Source organism: Bemisia tabaci, chromosome 4 (assembly GCF_918797505.1).
Source record: "Bemisia tabaci chromosome 4, PGI_BMITA_v3".
NCBI lineage: Eukaryota > Metazoa > Arthropoda > Insecta > Hemiptera > Aleyrodidae > Bemisia > Bemisia tabaci.
Genome location: NC_092796.1, coordinates 31,789,406 through 31,810,216, shown reverse-complemented (window position 1 = coordinate 31,810,216; position 20,811 = coordinate 31,789,406). Strand labels below are relative to the sequence as shown.

Sequence of the window (20,811 nt, the reverse complement as noted above, 5' to 3'; positions counted from 1 at the left end):
GAAATGTTGAAACACCGCAATGGAGATATTTGGTTTTGCACTTCATCGAGGTCATCGATATTTTGCTTGCAAGCAAAGACCAAAGAGAATTTGGGTGGAATCGAACATTATGATTGGATGTGATGGGGGGTGCGGGGGGATAGAGGGGTGAATCCAATTCATTTGACAAATTAACTGCGATCAGGCCTTGACCAGTGTACAAATGGACCGCGTTAAGCAGAAAGGAACCAAGCAACAACAGCTATTCCCGAATAATGGAGGCAATTTAATTTTTCACAATAAAACTTTTTTGCGGATTCCTTTGAAAATTGTGAAGAATTTCTTCGTATTATGCAGAAAATTCACTGATATTTGCACCATAATCAGCACAACCATTCTCATGTAAAAAATTGAATTGCTGAATTAAATTTGACGAAAGGTAATATTGCTTGGTTCCTTTCTGCTTATAACGCGGTCAAAACGGGCTCGGACTGGCCATGAGACCAGTCTACCATTGGCAGCTACGCCCCCTTGGCGCGCCGAAAACGCGCCCCTCTGACAGACAGCAAAATAAGAAGAGAAAAAAATTACGACCGAAGTATATGCGGAAAATTTCTTAAATGAACGGAGAAAGAGAGAGTTAGGAGTAAAGAAAGGTGCTTTTACGCATGATAGTGCGGTTAACAGAAGTCCAAGAACTATTTTCTGAAGCGTAAACACTTTTCTGTGAAGTTTTCACCTTTTTGTTGACGTACAGGTGCTTTATCATCCCCCTCCTTCTTTCGCTATGTGTAGTGATGGCCGGTTCGATTTTAAGATATACGCACCCTTTACAGACCTCTTGAGAGACCTTTAAACATATATCTTCCTTTTCAAAATGACTATTGATTTGGACGCACCATAGCATTATATCTCGGGCAAACTTAACCTTATTTTATCTGGAAATTCAAAAATAAGAGACATCAAAAGTGTAAACGTGATACAACTATTTGCGTAAGATAGATGTCCACATTGCATATAAAAAATTTAAGACGCGATGGCGCGGCGTGAGTCGTGAACTCGCAATGCTCTGCTCTATGCTAATAGTTTGAAGAACCATTGCGAATAAGACAAACGCAAACGATCACAATATGGAAATAAAGCGAGAGTATGGATGCGCGTTTACAACGGCGCAGAGATACAACTATTCGTACTTGATGGATGTCCGTGCTGCATCTGAAAAATTGAAGGCGCGATGACGCGAAGCGTTAGCTCTCGATGCTCTGCTATATGCTGTCAATGAGGACGAATGTAAGTTGAGTCCCAATGCATTGAGGTCATTAAGGGAGAAGGTAAATTGAGTCCCGACTCCTAATTGGTGGTGCGTAAATTGAGTCCCGGTAGCATTATCACTGTATGTGTGAGGATGGGAGAAAGGTGCGTGAGAGGTAAGAAATGAAGTAAATGTTTTGTGAAGTTAAGTGTTTGTAAAAAGCTTAAATTTTATCTGCAAGTATTCACGATTCATGGTTACTACAAAGGTCGATTTGTTCCATTGGTTTTCTTGTTATTGCCTGACAAAAAAACTGATACGTACGCAACAGCACTTCGGTTTGTCGTCAAGCGCTGTGAATATTTACGTTTAAAGTTCCAACCGAAAGAAGTTTTTGTGGACTTCGAAGAAGGTATACACAAAGCAGCTCGTTGAGTGTGGCCGAATGCTAGACTTAAGGGATGTCGCTTTCATCTTGGGCAGAGTTGGTGGCGCCACATACGAAAGTGCGGCTTAGCGACCGTGTATAAAGACTCTCGATCTGAACTCAGCAATTATTTAAAATATTTCTTCGGCTTGCCATTTTTAAGTGAAGGAGATGTTGACGATGCCTTAGTATTTTTATTTATTTCCACTACTATTCACTGTTCACCAACGCAACTACAGTGGGACTCAATTTACCTATGGGTGATTAATTGACGGGACTCAACTTACCTATGGGTGATTAATTGACGGGACTCAACTTACCCTCAAAAGATCGTTTGGGACTCAACTTACCTTTTCCCGTCAATGAGGTGCCAATCAGATTCGGGAGAAAAGTTAAAAAAGAGGCCCGAACACATCTGTCCTACCTTCGGCTGTGTTACGCACGTAGTGCTTGAAGCACCATTACGGATAAGACAAACGGAAACAAACAAACAAACAAACAGAATGCGGAAATGAAGCTAGGGAAAGGATGCGCGTTTACAACGGCGCAGAGATACAACTATTCGTACTTGATGGATGTCCGTGCTGCATCTGAAAAATTGAAGGCGCGATGACGCGAAGCGTGAGCTCTCCTATATGTTGTAAATGAGGTGTCGCTCATTTTCAGATTCGGGAGAAAAGTTAAAAAAGAGGCCCGAACACATCTCTCCTACCTTCGGCTGTGTTGATACTCGTTCTCTCTTCTTTTTTCAGGTTCTTGTCTGATTTTTTTTTTAGGATGGATTTGCAGACCCACGTCCTAAGCTCGAGTAAACCGCAGCACTGGTTCGGTTTTTTTTGGAAATAATGGTGATTGGATGCGTCTAAGGGCTTTAATGTTTTATGTGTTATTTAATTTTAGAAGTCCGTCGGTTACTTCAATACGCGCAATTTAATTTTTACTCTCTACGAATAATAAACTTTGAACCTGAAGATAGCGTAAACTTGTGCTGCTTTTCCTAAATTTTCTGAACTCCTCTCCACGTAGGGTAGATGCTCTACCAGGACATATCACATTACACCCATTTAACCAGTCAAGGGTCTATACGGCCTCAGATTCGAGCCAGTCCGACCCTGGGTCAAAATACCGTGTATCGGAGGAAAGAGGAAATTATCGCGAAAGCTTCAGTTTTTAACGAGCGGGTCTGTATTCTACAAAGTGGTTTAACCTACTTAGATTTTTATTCTCCAAAAGAGAGGTTCATATTGACTAAATCCTGATACAGGGTTATTCAAAAGTCACGCACCACTGGCCATAACTTTAGTTCTAATTTCGATATCGATTTGCAGTTTAAGAAGTTTTGCCTCATATTGAGGGGGAAACTTTTTTGGATACTTTCCAGTTTTTGATCCCCTCGGGGCGAGGGGAGCGGGGGGCAACTCAAAAATTTCAAATGACCACCTTCCTCATGGCCAGCAGTGGTGCGTGACTTTTGAATAACCCTGTATGAACAGTGAACGCTAATGCCTTATATATACAAGCAGAGTTCAAAAATGTTCACATATTGCTCTCCAGATTTGGCATGAACTTTTGATGAGGAAACAAGTCTTTTTGGGAGCCATAAATAAAGGTAGTCCTATGTCACCAAGAGGTTATGCGAGTCTCTATTTGTATTTACGTTAGTTCCACTTATGCTAATCCGCCGTCCTTACGTAAACACCTAGGCACACGCTACTGGTAGAGGAAGGGAACAATGAGGCTCGAACAAATTAAGTTATAATTCAAAGTAGCTCATAATTATTTAGCGCGTAAGATGCGTCATAAAAGGCGGCCGGGAGCCCCAACAAGCCGGCAATTCACATCCACCTCGAACGGCTCGAATCCAAATAAATCCGAATACTCAACCATTTTATGTCGACCATTAATATTTTTTATGAGCTGGCGTTCGAGAGCCGGGCCGGCGGGAAGGGGTTCATCAAACACCTAGATCATCCGACTATTGGTGACCGTAAAATAATTTTGGCAGTTATTGCCGCCATATCGTGATCCCTCCATCAGCTCCTCTCAATATTTACACCGGCGAAATTGCCCTACACCTTGTTGCCTCGTTCTCGGAGGAAATTCGAGGGGACAGTTGGGCGTATTTAAAACCAGAGCCAGCCTAATTCCGTTAGACGTTGTCTAATTTCCTCTCGTATTTCATTTGTTCCATAAGAAAACGGAGCAAAATTTTGTTGTAATATTTTGTGGGTACTGTTTGTATTCACATCAAAGTTTAAAATATTTACGCATGAGCCTCCAGAAGTTGTCAAATTTCTCTTAATAAAAAATAAATTCTCATGGCAATCTGGGAACACTACTCCTCGAAATTTTCAGAGAACTTTATCCGAGATCAGATCTAAAATATCTCGAAATTTCAATGGAAAAAATTCGTAAATCTCCTCAAAAATAAACAATCGATCCTAGGAACTTTGGCAACTCTCGAATTTTGATAAGGAGTTTTTGTTAGCACAGCAGAATATAGCTGCCATACTAAGGAAAAACACCGTATTAGCCTTCAGATGTTGCCAAACTTCCTCTACTAAAATACACATCTCCGAGGATGCTTCTGGATATTTTTCACCCAATTTTTCAGAGAAGTCATTTTGCAATATAATCTACAGCATCTGAGAATTTCAATGAAAAATAGTCCCAAATGTTTTCAATAATTGATGTTTAATTTTGGGAAATTTGGCAACTCTCGAATGTTGATAAGACGCTTTTCCTCAACACTGCAGAAATATCGGAGGACCACGCGGGCGGTGTCGGGAGCTGATCCCATTCACGTTTCGGGATTTGAATGGTGGCTTGGCAGCCGCCGACTTGATTTACAGCGTCACTAATGAAGAAGTCAAAATATTTCCGTGTTGCTGCGTCGGCCTTTGTGTCCGCGAACCCCACCCCACCCCCGGCCTTTACGTCCCTTTTTTCGGCGCAGACGCCGACGGTTGCCACCGCGGGCCGTGACGAATAGGACATCAACACCCGCGCGAGCGAGAATGAGATGATTTCCCGCCCACGTGGCAACGCTCGCCCTCTGAAAGGACCCGCTTTTTCGTCGGCGGGCCTCAATGGAAATCGGGAACGCCGGGTTTTCTTCCGCCGCTCGGTGGCCCGGGATCCCGGATTTTTGGATCGGGGACCCATATGCATCGGCTAATGGAGAATGGAGATGTTGCACGTGTGAGGAATTTGCGATTTGACCATCGATTCTTACGTAGAAGTTTGCGAGAAACACGATAGTGCCACTGGTTTTCCCCGAAATCAACTCCCAAGCTCAAAAAAAGCTCTTAAAGTTGAGGCAAAATATAGGGGATATCCCACGCTATCCTGAGAGTCCACGTCTACATCAAGACAAACTCTCCATGCAAAGGTAGGGAGCAAATACCTTAGCATTGATGCCGTGTTTTCAGTTTTAGACTCCCCAAATAAAGTGGCAGCCCTGTCAATGTATTTGCTCCCTATCTTTGCATGGAGAGTTTGTCTTGATGTAGACCTGGACTCTCAGGATAGCGTGGGATATTCCCTCTGTTTTGCCTCAACTTTGAGAGCTTTTTATGAGCTTAGGAGTTGATTTCAGGGAAAACCAGTGGCACTATCGAGTTTCTCGCGAACTTTTACATGAGAATCAATAGTCAAATCGCAAATTCCTCACACATGCAACATTTCCATTTGCTGGTGAAATTTTGTAAACTTCATGTTAGAGAAGAAACTACTGAGTGAATTGAGCATGTGAATATCCTTGGTTTCTAAAATATGCAATTGTTAGAGGAAATATGACCGAACTACCTAATTCGCTAAAATACGTGGATTCTAAATGGGAAATGCCGCCAGATGACGTCACAAAGCCGTGCATTTTCTCATTTTTAAATCTATTTTCCTACAATTTCCCATTTCAGATAAAAATTATGAAAAATACTGTGAAATCAGCTCATTAAGCACTTTATCGTAGAATTTAATTTTTTTTAAAACTTTTTTCGTGCAAATTCTCCATCGTCTGGTTCGTAAACGACGCGACTCCAGCAATTTTAAAAATTCTTTGCATTGCTTAATATCGAATGCAAACTTATTTTTGTGTGTTTTTTCATTGTTTCTAAGCTTTATTTTTACCTTCCGCAAGGATAGCAGTACCAACAGTAACAAAATTCGTTCACTCTATGAAAAACCTTCTCTGCTGGAGTTTCCCATCGTTTTATTTTTTTTTTTAAAAAAAAAAAGCGACAACTTTGGTATCACCACCAGTTTTACGGTGACGAGGCGTGAATGATCGATTACCGATTTACCCCCATTTGAAGCTGTGGTAATGAATTTATTATAAGGTTGTTTGTTGCGAACACCCTGTTTATCGATCCTTTCCATTTCCATAGATTTAAATTGCAAATCAATCGATAAATAGCAAAGCACGCCACGACACCGCGCAGTCTTAATACCGTAACACCTCCGACAGTGAAACTGCAAAATTGGACACCTCAGTTGCAGTGTTTAAAAATCTTCGCGTATATTTTATTTTTTAAAGAGAGACCCAAACGGCATTATGACTTGGATTTTCACAGAATATTCATCACACGGAGAATAAAAATCACCAAAGTTTACAAGAAATGACGTTTGGTATAGTTTTTTCACGGAGAATATAAAATGGACTGCATTTTGCAATTTGAAATTATAAATTCTGCCTCTTCTGGAAAAACATTTATGTGCAAAGGGAAACTAATGGCACATACGTTGTTTTTAAACCCGGCTAGAATCTATGGGTCTAAATTGCAAAATATAGTTCAAATAAGACAAGAAAGTCTGCAACGCCGCAAACCGAGATACGTATTTTTACAGTTTCACCAGCGACATATTTAGGGAAAAAATCAGTAAAATTTTCAAACAGAAATCTGAAACAGTTTTCTGGCAAAAATATGATTTGCGAATGAAAATTTTGCAAGTCGCAACGTCAACGAGTGGCTATGCACCTTCGTCCGCATGCGCAACGATGAATTGGACTGAGTTAAGCAGAAAGGAACCAACCCACATTTTGGAAAAAATTGAGTTATGAGTGGTTTTGAACTCAACCACTGCTCTACTATCTATCGCCAAAAATTCAAAGTTTTTGTTGGAGCAAATATTGCAGAAATTGAACTTGAAGTTTATCTTTTACATTGAGTCTTATGCGCAGGAGCTAAACTTTAAACCTCTTTTTCTCGGTTCGATCCCGATGTGGCTTGGTTCCTTTCTGTTTAACTCCGTCCAGTTCATGCTGTATGTGGTCTGATCATCCGATTTCAAGCTTCATATTTTACATTTTTTAATCTTCTAAGATTTAATGTTAGATGAATTTCAAGGAGCCTTCCGACTCAATACACCATTGCGGAAGAGAAAGTGACAGGAGTCAGTACACTTCGTTAGCACATACTGGACCGCAACTATAGAGACTGGAGAAAGCGCGTCAACTGCAAGCTGCGCTGCTCCGAGATTGGAAACTTACGGATTGAGATCAAGTTAGATTGAAACTTCAATCCAAACCATGGCAAGTCGTTATGGCTCGAGTGTTTTTTTTAGGAAAGGTTTTGATTCGCTCGCAGTCGACGTAGCGTCGCTCCTCTAACGAGAGGGTGTATCTCTATTTTTACATGAGCCCTGGAAAGCTTAGAGTGGAAATGTTGCATGTGTGAGGGATTTGCCATTTATCCATTGATTCTTATGTAAAAGTTCGCGAGAAACACGATGGTGCCACTCATTTCCTCTGAAATCATCTCTCAAGCTCAAAAAAAGCTCTCCTGCTATCACGCTATCCTGAGAGTTCACCTCTACATAAAAATAAACTCTCCATGCAAAGATAGGGAGCAAGTACATTAGCAGGGTTGCCATTTTTTTAGTTTTAGATTCCCCAAATAAAGTGGCAGCCCTGTCAGTGTATTTGCTCCCTATCTTTGCATGGAGAGGTTGTCTTGATGTAGACGTGGACACTCAGGATAGCGTGGGATATCCCCTCTATTTTGGCCTCACTTTGAGAGCTTTTTTTGAGCTTAGGAGATGATTTCAGAAAAAAACTAGTGGCACCATCGTGTTTCTCGCGAACTTTTACATAAGAATCAATGGTCAAATCGCAAATCCCTCACACATGCAACATCTCCATTGTACAGAAAACAGGACTCACGTAAAAATTGAGATACGCCCTTACGTCAGAGGGGCGACGACGAGGCTGCCATATAGTGGACGTGTTGAGCAGATATTTTAAAATGATCAGAAACGACGTTACGCTTCCGGAATTTACCTCAAATTATGCCTATGCTGAGACGTGCTTACTTAGTTTTTGGTCCGGTTATAGTGGATTTTTAAGTGGACGTTTTCACAGAATTTTCTTCGCACAAAGAAAGAAACTTACGGCAGTTTTCAAAAATTGCCGTTGAGCAGTTTTCCATATGAAAAATAAAATATGACAGGAAGTCTGCAACGCGTCGCGAACCGAGATAAGTGGTCTCGAAAATTTGAAGGAATTTGCCTCGTACCAAAAGCAAAAAATCTAAAATTTGCACAAAAATTCGCACAACCGTTCTCATGTAAAAAATTAAATTGCCCATTTAAGTTTAGTGTACGATTTCAATAGTCTATATTCCGTTTGAATTAAATAATTTTGCAGTTTAAGTAAAAATAATCAAGTTTCTAGATATTTTTTTTGTCCTTCGCCAGAGCGAGCCCACAGTGCGAAGTCAGGCCGGCCATACCTGCGAGTAGGCAGTGAGCCCACAGCGAGCGTTCCGTCGGTGCCCGCCGTTTACAAGCCTTTCAACGAGTCGCGGCGAGAATCAAAACGAAAGGGAAAAGAAAAAAACACGATTCAACCCGAGTGTCCTTTTTTTAACGTGGCTCTTTTTCGGAGCAATTAAGTTTTATTGGGCCTTTTCCCCTCTTTTTTCAACGGGAGGAGGAAAAAATGAATCCGGGAAGGCTCCGCTCTGTTTGAAAAACACGTCCGAGGAGTGCGGGGTTGCGGAAACCTGCCGCATTGCCTCATCGACCGTGTAAAAATCGGATTTTTCGCTGCGGTCTGCAAACTGTTCCGACCCAAGCGGACACAAAATATGTGATTGAGTTTGGCAAAAAGGCCTGTTGCATCGCAATGACATCATTCTTCAATTTACTAGTCACTCCAACATTAACTGGGATACTTGGAGAAAAATACGCATAAGTGCAGTTTTTGAAGAAATTTGAGATATTTATTCTTTCAAGTAAAATTAGTAATGCATATTTCTGTGAAAAATTCTCAATTTACCACCCGTGATATTGCCAGCCTGAATTCAATCAACGGAATATATTCTACCGCACGGAACTACAAGAGAACCGTAAGCACGTGCGCTCATAATTCCGTCTGCTTAGTTGATTAGGAATTGACTGAGAGCCTATTAGGCCAAACTTGTTTTTCGTGCGAGGCTATCAGTAGCTAACTAGAATTCATTGCGTTTCATCAAAAGAGTGGTATTTGTTCGTTTGTTAGCTTTTAAAGTTACCATCTTGCTCGTGAACTTACCGCGATCGTTGCTTTTCCTACGTAAATTTGATTATTTATCCCAGTGACGTGGCGTGCTGTGCGATATATCGATTGATCTGCCATTTAAATCTATATGGAAAAGAATAGTTAATTAAGATGTTCGCAACGCACGGTGAAATATCGATAATCGATCATTCACGCCTCGCCACTGTTTTATCCGCTCCTCTGAAGAAACTTTTTAGTACGGTAAGCATGTTTTTGGCGCCGTAAGTATGTTATTATCCACCTTTTCCGCGTTAAAATGCTACATTCGTCGTTTCTAAGACAACGGAAAGTATCTTCATTCCTATACAGGTTGCAAACCCGACTTACCTGAACAAGCCGTTGTGTTCAAGAAGTAGGGGTGCCGGTGCCTCCCTTCAGGATAGGACCGCGGATACCCCCTGAAGCGCTTCGCGCCCCTGGCATTGTGCGTTTTCGCGTTACTCTAGTGATTTTATACACTGGAAAAAAACACATTGGATCTAGAATCCAGACTATTGAAAACATCAACAAGAAAAAATACTCTCGATTCAATTAGATTTTTGCTTCAATCAAAAGGAAATCCGCTCAAATTAAGAGACTTGGTTCTTGATCTAAGCAAAAATCCGATTGAATCAAGAGTATTTTTTCTTGTCAATATTTTTAAGAGTCTGGACCCTAGATCCAAATGTGTTTCTTTCCAGTGTATTATAAATATCAATGCCGTGGTTATTCATTTTTGTGTTGTGATCTTCTTCCTTGTCATATCTTGGGATACTGCATTGTTTTCTTCGTACTATATATACAAACTTCTGAGGAGCCAAGTCTGCCGCATTTCGTTGTCTCCCGCCCGCGATGCGTAACTCCAGTCTGAGGTTGCAAAATTGGCTCAAACAATTCGATTTTTTACGAGAAGAAATCTGCACAATCTTTGTCAAAAGTTCGTCTGATTTTTGCACGAGATACAATGAACAGAGGAACAATTGCAGAGGAACAATTTGTGAAATTTTCAGTTAGAAATACTCAAAATTCATCTGTGAAAAGTACAATTTGCGCGGGAAAATCTGACAAAATTGAAATGTAGTTATGCCCTTCCGTGTATGGGAGAAACGAAGATTTCAGAAGCGAACTGGCAGCGTGGCGCTGGGACGAAAGTGGGCATCCCCAGGGCTTATCTTTGGCCCCTTCCCTCACGAGTGGCTAATTCTCCAGGCTCTCGTCGCTTGATAAATTTTCCTTTTCCGCGCGGCGCCCGCCCTTGGCGAAGCCGTGGCATCCCAATCTATTTATCAACCGTAACTCGCCTATTATCGCTTGCGCCATGCTCGCACGAGTGAAACGCCACGACGATTACGCTCGCCCAATGAGCCACGTCATTCACACATCGGGCCCACGAAGAAATTGCACCCAAGTTTTCTGCCAGCGGACTGATTGTTGAATCGATATCGAATGACCTTGATCGATAAAAAACACTTGGCGAAACTAGAGATTTATCAATCAGGATCATTTAATAATCGACCTTGATCGATAAAAAACACATTGTGAAACTAGGAATTTTTCGTGCTGCATCTGAAAACTTGAAAGCGCGATAAGCGAGGCGTGAGCTCTCAATGCTCTGCTATATGCTGTAAAAAAGGTGTCGCTCAGATTCGGGAGAAAAGTTAAAAAAGAGGTCCGAACACATCTTTCCTACCTTCGGCTGTGTTACGCACGTAGTGCTTGAAGCACCATTACGAATAAGACAAAAGAAAACAACAAACAAACAAACACAATATGGAAATAAAGCGAGGGTATGGATGCGCGCTTACAACGGCGCAGAGATACAACTATTCGTACTCGATGGACGTCCGTGCTGCGTCCGAAAAATTGAAGGCACGATGACGCTAAGCGTGAGCTCTCAATGCTCTGCTATGCTGTCAATGAGGTGTCGCTCAGATTCGGGAGAAAAGTTAAAAAAAGGCCCGAACACATCTCTCCTACCTTCGGCTGTGTTGATACTCGTTCTCTCTTCTTTTTTCAGGTTCTTGTCTGATTCTTTTTTAGGATGGATTTGCAGACCCACGTCCTAAGCTCGTGCAAACCGCAGCACTGGTTCAGTTTTTTTGGAAATAATGGTGCTTAGATGCGTCTAAGGGCTTTAATGTTTTGTTTTCTTTAATTTTAGAAGTCTGTCGGTTACTTCAATTCGTTCAATTTTGCAATTTTTACTCTGTAGGATATTAATAAACTTTGAACCTGAAAATAGTGTATAAACTTGTGCTGCTTTGCCAAAATTTCCTGAACTCCTCACCACGTAGGGTAGATGCTCTACCAAGAAATATCACATTACACCCCTTTAACCAGCCATGGGTATACGCCCTCAGATGCGAGCCAGTCCAACCCTGTTCAGCGGGCTGATTATTGAAATTGATAGACAAAACGATAGACAAAGAAGACGAAGGGAAAACGGAGCGATCCTATTGGTGAAAGTGGGTGGTTGCAATGAACAAAGGAGGTCAGTGAAAGACGGCAACCGGCAACCCTCGAGAGACCCTATATAGTAGTTAGTCCATCATTTTCTCCGGGAGTCTAGGACAATAACCCGTTGCAACCCATAGAATCGCTCCATGATCCCTGATGTCTCCTTTGCCTATCGATTGCAACAATCAGCTCGCTGCATGGAGTGATGATCAAACTCGATCAGTCAAAAAACAAAATGAAGACATCTCAATCCGCAGGGGAAAGCTGCGAAACACAACATGCATTCAAAATTCACGCATGCGAACACTCTCCAGCGGGCTGATTATTGGAATTGATAAACAACGCAATAAGAGAAAATGGAGCTATCCTATTGGCACTACTACCGCTAATAAGCCACTCTTTTAGCGCTTCTGTGCGCTCTGCGGCACCCAACCGCCACTGAGACCGATCTTGCCAGAGCTCCTCCGGCAGATCGCATCTCCTCATTTCCTGCTTTATTTCTTCAATCGTCCACTGGACAAAAAAAAAAAAAAAAAACCACACATTGTATCTAGAGTCCAGACTCTTAAAAACATTCAAAAGAAAAAATACTCTTGATTCAATCAGATTTAAGCTTGAATCAAGAGCCAAGCCTCTTAATTTGAGCGGATTTCCTTTTGATTTAAGCTTAAGTAAATCTGATTGAATCAAGAGTCCTTTTTCTTGTCTATGTTTTCAAGAGTCTAGACTCTATATCCAATGTATTTTTTTTTCCAGTGTCCTCATACGTTTTCTGCCTATTATTTTCCCCATTGGTAAAGGCAGATAAATGCAATGGACAAAAGAGGCAGCTTTTGCAACTACGCCGCGGCTCGGTGAATGGGTTTCCTTTCGCTGAAGGAGCCTTTTTACGTCACCGACGGTGCACTGGGTGCACGTATCCTCGTTTTTCGATGCCTCTGAAGACGCCATGTATACATAAATTGCCCCTTGAGGTTTTAGGCACAAATTACACGGTCTAATTAAGGTGTTCAGGATGGGTTATCAATGCCTTTTCAACCCTTTATACTAGCCGCGCAAGGGTGCTCATCGATGCCTCAATTCGTTGTTTCCCTCACGAAAGAACGTAACTGCACTTCATTGTTGCCAAATTTCCTCGCGCACATTTCTTTTTTAACGGAAGAATCTCGGGAATTTCCAGTTGAAAACAATACTGATTTTTCTTGTAATCTCATACGAAAATCAGAAAAATTTTCAACGAAAATTTCGCAGATTAATTCTTGTAAGAAATTGAATTGTTTGAGTCAATTTTGCAACTTTGCAATGGAGTTACGTCCCTTCATCCGGGAAACGACATATTGTTTGACCATATAACTAATGTTTTTTTCGAGATGACTGGGACACCGAATCCAACCTAGCGCAATTAAATAAAACAGTATGGATGCTTCTAACCTATTGATCTATTTTTTGCCGCCCGTGATTGCCATGTTACCGGAAAGAGTAATGTGTTGAAAAATGATGTCATTGAGAAAAATACTATTTTCGGCGGTTTCCTAGCGGAAAGTAATACTATAAATAGTATATCACAGAACAAACAAAAATGCATGCTCCTATTCGAAGAGTGAAAATCATGAGCGAGACGTAATGATCGATGATCGATATTTCCCTATTTGAAGTTGTGGTAAAGAATCGATCATTAAAGTGTTTGTTGCGAAGCCCTGTTTATCGATCATTTTCCATAGAGTTAAATGGTAGATCAATCGATAATCGCAAAGTACGCCACGCCACTGGTGGAAATTCGAATCTTTTGTGCGATCAGGTGTTGCAATATATGCAACTATTCCTGTCGTTTGATAAAAAAAAAAAGCAGTTGCTTAATCGGAACAACGCATCATGAAAATAAAATCAAAATTTACGAAAAATTTCTTTATAAACAGTCAATTAACTGGAAGTGTTTAGGCTCTTTAATTTATAATATCAAAACACCAAATCAACAAATCTTAGCAACAAATGATGGCGCGGTTTTGAATTTTCATCTCTATTTGTTAAAAAAAATCAAGGAATTACGCGAAGGGTCGTCCAGAAAGTAAGTTTACATATTCAATATCTCTTAAATTGAGATAGATAAAGAAAATCTGTAAAAAGTGTTAAAAAGCCACTATACTCTCAGCCCTCTAACGCGCTATAGATTTTTATATTTGGTTCAATAGAACTCTAGAAAAGGGGATTTTTCTGAACCCACCTCCTCTCCGCGCGGGTCCAAAATTTCACAGAGCGCCATCAGCAAATGAGCTGCTGTGTCTATCGATTATCGCAAGAAAATGGCTTAAAGATGGTTGAATTTCATGCAAAATATAGGGAGGCACATTTCTAAATTAGAAAATTGCGAGTTCATTCGATATTAGTGGGTCTGAATTGCAGTACGTGAAAAGGTTAAGCTACATTTGGTTTTAAACTCGTTGAGTTGTGCCCGCTGAATTAGATTTCGGTTTATGAGTTGCGCTGTATAATTCGTTTTTCAACCAAAAAAGGTGACCAAAGCTGCTCAAATTCTGGTTAATTAACCGTAAAGATGTGCTGAAAGTTGCATATTTTCAAAATGATGCATCTTTGACGAAATTTGTTTGAGAGTAGGCAGAGTGACGTGAAGCCCTATGAACAATTAGGTCAGTAAATGAGAGTTAACACTGACAGTTCAGTTAAATTTTGTTCGAATACAACTGATTTTAAAGTAAACACAGTAAATCCTACAATTTCCTTAATGATTAATGTTCTTCCTAACAAATTATTTGACAAAGTGTGACGACGCATAAGAAACGCCTTCATTGAGAAAAGATACTTCCTAGCGAGGCAGCGGATGCCGAATAGTTGCATCTTTTAAAATCCCGGTCAACAATGTAGCAGCGTAGATTTGTAAGTAATGCGATTGCTTCAGATAATTATTTGATGAAGTGTGACGACGCATTAGAAACGCCTTCATTGTGAAAGGATACCTCCTAGCGTGGTCGCAGAGGCCGAATAGTTGCATCTTATAAAAGCCGATTCAACAATGTATAGCAGCGTAAATTAGTTGGCAAAAAATCGTATTTTCCCCTCATTTTTTAGCATTTTCAGCCGACTTCCACTCATTATTCGATCTTAACCTACCGATGTATATTAGTATAATTACTCAAAAGTATAAACCTGAAGGTTGAATTAGAAAAAAAATTGAGAAATCAAAGAGACAATTTATGACACAAACTGATTGCGGTGGACGCAAAAAAAAAAAAAAAAATTAACTATCTCTCTGTGGTATAATGTTGCAAATTTTCATAAATGTTTTCATTTTATAAAAATGTAGATTAACAAATTTAGAAATTTTGTGGAAAATATTGGAACCCTATGTTTTACGAAAGTTACAGCATGGATTTGTGTCCTCCAGAGTTCAATTCCGGAAATTACGAGGGTTGCCCAAAAAGTAGTGCCTATTCAATACCTCCTAAATTATAGTAGATAAAGAAAATTTGTATAAGTGTTAAAAAGTCACTACTCTCAGCTTCCTAACGCGCCATAGATTTTTATATTCAGTTCAACAGAACTCTAGAAAAGGGAATTTTTCTGAACCCACCTCCGCTTCGCGCGAGTCCAAAATTTCACGGAGCGCCATCAGCAAGTGAATTGCTGTGAGTGCTGTATTCTATCACTTTCCACTTTTCGCAAAAAAAGTGGCCTAAAAATGGTTGGAAGTTATGTCAAACTTAAGCAGAAACCGCGTTACTCACGGATGAACGCTGCTGCATTGTGCTGATTGGACGTATCTCAGCCATCCGGAACTACATACATGCGTGCTTCAATCTTTTCAGTGGAGCAAGTTTTGCAAAATCATTGGCGTTTCTTTATTATTAATGGACCGATTTTAATCCTCTGGGGCTTGTTTGAAAGCCAAAGAGTTCCTCTAACAACATGTGATGGCGAAAACTCCTAACAAATACGATACTTGTCTTAATTAAGCAAGATATAGGGGAAATCGCACATAATTCCATTTGACTTAATTCGAAATCCACGACACAGATTTAAATCAAAAGGCACTATTTGCAGAAAAATACGTTCTCGGTGTCTACCTAACAGAAATTAGTAAAATTTGGTCCTCAGTGGTACTTTTTGACTGGAAATTTGAATTTCTAGTCACATATTTGGACTGGATTTTGCAATTTGGAACTATAAATTTTAGCTCATCTGAAAAAACACTTATGTGCATAGGGAAACTAATGGCACATACGTAGTTTTTAAACCGGGCCAGAATGTATATTTCCAAATTGCAAAATGCAGTCCATTTAGTCAACGACAAGAATATACAGCAGTGCAATTTAGGTCCAAAATTTTTCTGATTTTTGCACGAGATCAGATGGAAAATAAGTGGAATTTTCTGTCGGAAAATGCCAAAAAATCTAATTAAAATTGCGAATTACGAGGGTAAATTTGACAACATTGAAATGTAGTTACGTTTATTCTTGGAGGAAACGACGAATAGAGCACGACACTTTACGAAAAAGGTAGATTCCGCTCCGTTAAAACATCAGGTCATTCCGTATGGAGAGAAAATCCTACCCCGTATTTTGTATCACTCGGGTTCTTTGGGCGCATGGTAAAACTGCAGACATATGCGTTATGTCTCGGTTTGCGGCGTACCAATCTACCTGTCATAATTCGTTTTCCACGTGGGAAATTCCTACCGAACGTCGTTTATTTGAAAATTCCGGCAATTAAATTCTATTTAATAGGAATTCTCTGTGATAACTCCAAGCCATGGTGTCGGTTCGGTCTCCTTTTAAAAAATAAAATAGTAGCGGAGATATCGAAACACCGTAACCGAGATACGCATCTTTGTAGTTTCGCCGTCGATATAAAGACTGCGGTATCGAATTTCACTCTTAACTCTTTAACAGTGTGGAAGTTCTATTCAACCGCCCTTCTCGACGCATGCCGAGTCTTTTAGACCCTCCTCGGTGGGGTGTCTTTCTGTGCTACCCAGCAGCGTGATTGTTGAAATTGGTAGACAAAGAGATAGACAAAGAAGATAACAGGGATATGGAGGGATCCTATTGGTGAAAACGGATGGTTGCAATGGATAAAGAAGGTAGATAATGGACTAACTAACGGCAACCCAGAGACCCTACAGTTGGTCCATCATTTTCTCCCTTATGGTCTACAGGATCCACCCATTTGGGATCCTATTGGTAAAAACGGATGGTTGCAATGGACAAAGAAGATGGCTAATGGACTAACTATAACGGCAACCCAGAGACCCTACAGTTAGTCCATCATTTTATCCCTTGGTCTACAGGAACCACCCATTTCAACCAGTAGGTTCGCTCCAAACTCTCGGTGTCCTCTTTGTCTATAGCTTTGTCTATCAATTTCAACTATTAGACCGCAGGTCCCCCTTGATGGGGTGTCTTTCCGACTCGCTCCACAAGAAGCTCCTGGTCCACGCCACCTCCTGCTCCACGCATAATAGTTTCGTTAGAGTACACGGGGGCTAACCTGGATTGGGTGTGCTGTTCTGGAAGCTGGACTTCTTCATCCACTCGTAGGGACTCCTGGGCGGCGGCGGGCGGGGCAGCTGCGGGGACGACGACCCGTTGACCGTGCCCGGGCTGGAGATCTCGCTGCCGGACACGGTGATCGGCGGCGAAGGGAGGATGTGCTCCTCGTGGGTCGCCGCCTGGGGCCCCACGTTGACGTTGACCAGGTCGGAGACGGTGGTGACCCCCCAGTCCTGCGGCGACTGGAACATGTGGTGGTGGTGCCCCCACGGGGCCGTCTGCTCGCTCGACTCGTGCATGCACGACAGGAACTGCTGCTGCTGGTGGTACGGGTTCGAGTACCAGCCGCCGGCCGGCGGGTACGAGGGGTTCTGGTGGTGCCGGTACATGCTCGCCGTGAAATGATCCATCATCCTCGTATCACAGACACATCAAAAACACACACACGGCCACAGTTGACGCGGGGTAGCACGGGGTAGAACACAGTGGACACAGTCGCGGCGACACGGTCGGTGACGGGCGCTCCGCACTGGAAACTGGGTAAAAAACAGGTGTCGCCGCTCGCCCAGGCGGAAGAGAGCCATGGAGTGGCGGGCGGGGCCGAGGCGGCCAGTCGCCGCGCCGGTCCGCGCTCATTGGCTCCGGGAGCTCTCCTCCCTTCGATCCGGGCGCCGCACAGGGTCCAAGACTCCATTTTTTGTTATCACCATGCTTCGGTGACTAAGGATCAACACCGCCTAACTGCAAACTGACGATTTTGTAGGACAAAGAAAACAACTTGGCAATTTTTGCAGTTTCGAGGTTAGATCTGCCATTTTTATACACATTATAGTGATCTTACGCAGAATTGGGAAAAACTAAGAACATCAGCTCGCGTATTATACTGCCATGCTAAGGAAAAACGCCATATGAACAATCCCGCAAACAAAATGTTTATTTTTGAGGAAAGCTATGGATATTTTTCCTTGAAATTTACAGGGTCTTTATGTGAAATTGCGAACAAAATTATCTGAAAAATTTGGAGAAAAATATTTGCAAATTTTCCCGAAAATGTGTGATTTACTACAGGAAATTTGGGAACGCCTCAAGGTTCATATGGCGTTCTTCCTTAGTACGGCAATATATATTACTGTATAGAATGCAGCAAAGTTGCTGCCTCATTTTTCCGAATACTGCCAGTTAAGCGATATTTTTCCTTATAAATAGCCGCTCGGTTTTCCAAATGTCCCATTCTTTTATTTTACTTATTTTCCAAATTCACAATGCGTTTGTGTTTCATTGCTTACATTTATTTTATTTATTTCATTTCATGAACACTACATAGATAAATTATGATATTATCATTTTGAACCTATGCCAAAGGATTCTAAGCGCTCCGGGGATCTATCTAAAGTGAAAAATACTGTAAGTCACTTAATAAAATTTAAAAAAGTGGTTAAACGAGGAACCGTTTGAAACGTCTGCCAAAATTTCTAAAATATAAATTTATATTTCTTTCAGGAAAATATTAGATCGAATAATATTGGGTACATTAATGAAAGAAGAAAATTATAATGTCCTGTGAGTACTCTCCTTTCAATGAAACTTCTTTAAAGTTGAAATTAGGTGAACGCCGAATATTTCAACTCAAAGATATTTTTGAATTGTGTTTTTTCATCTTCTTAGTTCTTGTCTCTAAAATACAGACAGTTTTATTCTTAATTTTCCTTTAAGTTTCTTTAAAAAAAGAGAAATATTTCTCATTTTTTTGTATAATGTTTCTACAGAATTTTCAACAAATATACTTAAGCATTATCAATTTGCTCATTAATAATTTATACTGCAAAACGTCAAAACTGAGACTGTTAAAAATATGAATAGTGTGTTTTATATCACCCGTATCAGGCTTTATTCCTGGTTATTTTGGTCCGATTTTCTCTTGATATCAATTTGCGTTAAAATTGTCCGTACTTTCTGAATTTGATAGAATAATTCAAAATTTTCACGGAGCCCTCAACTTTTAATGCCACGACTCTCCTTTCATCCCTGAGGGGAAGCCGGGGGGGGGGGGACTTCGGGGCCACGAAATTTGGATTCCTTTGGGGTTGATTCCCTATGCGACCCCGCAGTCGCCGACTTCTTCGGGCCTAAAATGACTGAGAAAAAACCCTGATATGGGTGGTCTAGAACACCCTGTATACCTATATGCGTATATCGAGAAAAATCTTTCCTTAAACTTACCTGCCTTACAGGTTCAAGGCAAGGCAAGGCCTGCGCTTGCACGTATACCAAAATTAAATGTAAGTAATATATTTTATTTGTAAAAAATAACTTCTAATACATATTTTGTTATTTATTAGGTAAAATAAAATCGATTTGAAAGAAAAAAGTAGGTTTTATGCGTATTATTATACTGGTTCTTCCGAATTGATACGAGCTCTTATTCCTTTTTCGTGTCAAACTCCATGAATAATAAAAGGACACAGAACGATGATGAAAGTTCAGTTGGAAATGCCCAATAGTTCCCTGATAATAAAATCTGCAAGTGGACTTTTTTTGCAACGGCATAAGGACTTACCTCCCTCCCATAAACAGGAAACGATGGGTTTCCGACCAAAATTTAGTCGATTTTTGCGTAAAATTAGAGGAAAAATCAGCGAAACTTTCAAGCAGAAAAACGTGACAGTTTTCTTGTAAAAGTTCAGTCTGCGCATGGTAATTTTGCAGCGTTGAAAAAAAGGGCAATATAAGAGTGTCATGAATGCTGGACGGAATTTACTCTTATTGTGGAGTGCCATACGCTTTTATGGTGATAATTTCACTTAGCATTCATAACACTCGGCAGGCGATTTCGGAAGTTGTATAGACTCCGGCACCGAATTTTACTCCTCGACTTTGAACAGTGTATTTCATCTTACGTCTCATTTGGATCGAGTTTATCAGAAAGGCACCAACTCGCATTTTCAAAAAAATCGAGTTTAGAATGTTTCTGAGTTTCACCAACCGTACATTTTCCCTGCCAAAAACTGAAAGTCCAAAAACAAAATTGTCTAGTGAAAAGAGGGGTTATAAAGATTATTTTCTACATCGAGCCTTATGCAGGAATGCAGGAATAAAACTTCAAACCTCTTTTTCTCAGTTTCAACTAAATGTGGGTTGGTTCCTTTCTGATAAAATCGGTCTATTTCTGTCGTGCTAATTAAGGAAAAATGCCGTATATGAACCTTCAGACATTGCCAACATTCCTTTCATAAAACGCGAATTTCCTGGTAAATTTATGAATATTTTCCTCCCAATTTTTCAGATAATTTAGTTCACAATTTTACCTAAAGATTCTGAACATTTAAAGGAAAAGTATTCATAACTTTCCTAAAAAATGAACATTTTATCAAAGGAAATTTGGCAACTCTCGAATGTTTGCACGGCGTTCTTCCTTAGCATGGCAGATTTATCCCCTGAAATTTTCCATTTTCTTTCTTATCTCAGCTCAATTCAGATTTCTTGGAAAAGGAAAAGAGATTCCACATCTCGGGCGGAGCGGAGCCCTTGTGCGGCGGTTGAGTGCTAGCGAGCATAATTACCAGCCATAAAAATCCCCCCCCCCCTCCGTGGAAACGCTCGCGGTCGGCCGCGGGGAGGTTGCGTCTAATTCCGAGGAACGGCTAATGACAACGATGAAATGATACCGTGCAATCGC

At 40.8% G+C, this 20,811-nt stretch overlaps 1 protein-coding gene across 2 annotated transcripts in view; it reads right to left on the bottom strand.

Annotated features, from left to right (window-relative positions):
• The window catches only part of LOC109035441 (caudal type homeobox), a 67,933-nt gene extending 50,213 nt beyond the window's left edge, over nucleotides 1–17,720 (bottom strand). The window contains exon 1 of one of the 2 annotated variants that reach the window (XM_072299698.1): nucleotides 17,134–17,720. In XM_072299698.1, the coding sequence (XP_072155799.1) occupies nucleotides 17,134–17,548 (415 nt within the window). In that variant the 5' untranslated portion in view covers nucleotides 17,549–17,720. The remainder of the gene's footprint in view (nucleotides 1–17,133) is intronic. The other variant, XM_019049083.2, reaches the window with a different exon arrangement.
• Between the last annotated feature and the right edge of the window lie 3,091 nt (nucleotides 17,721–20,811).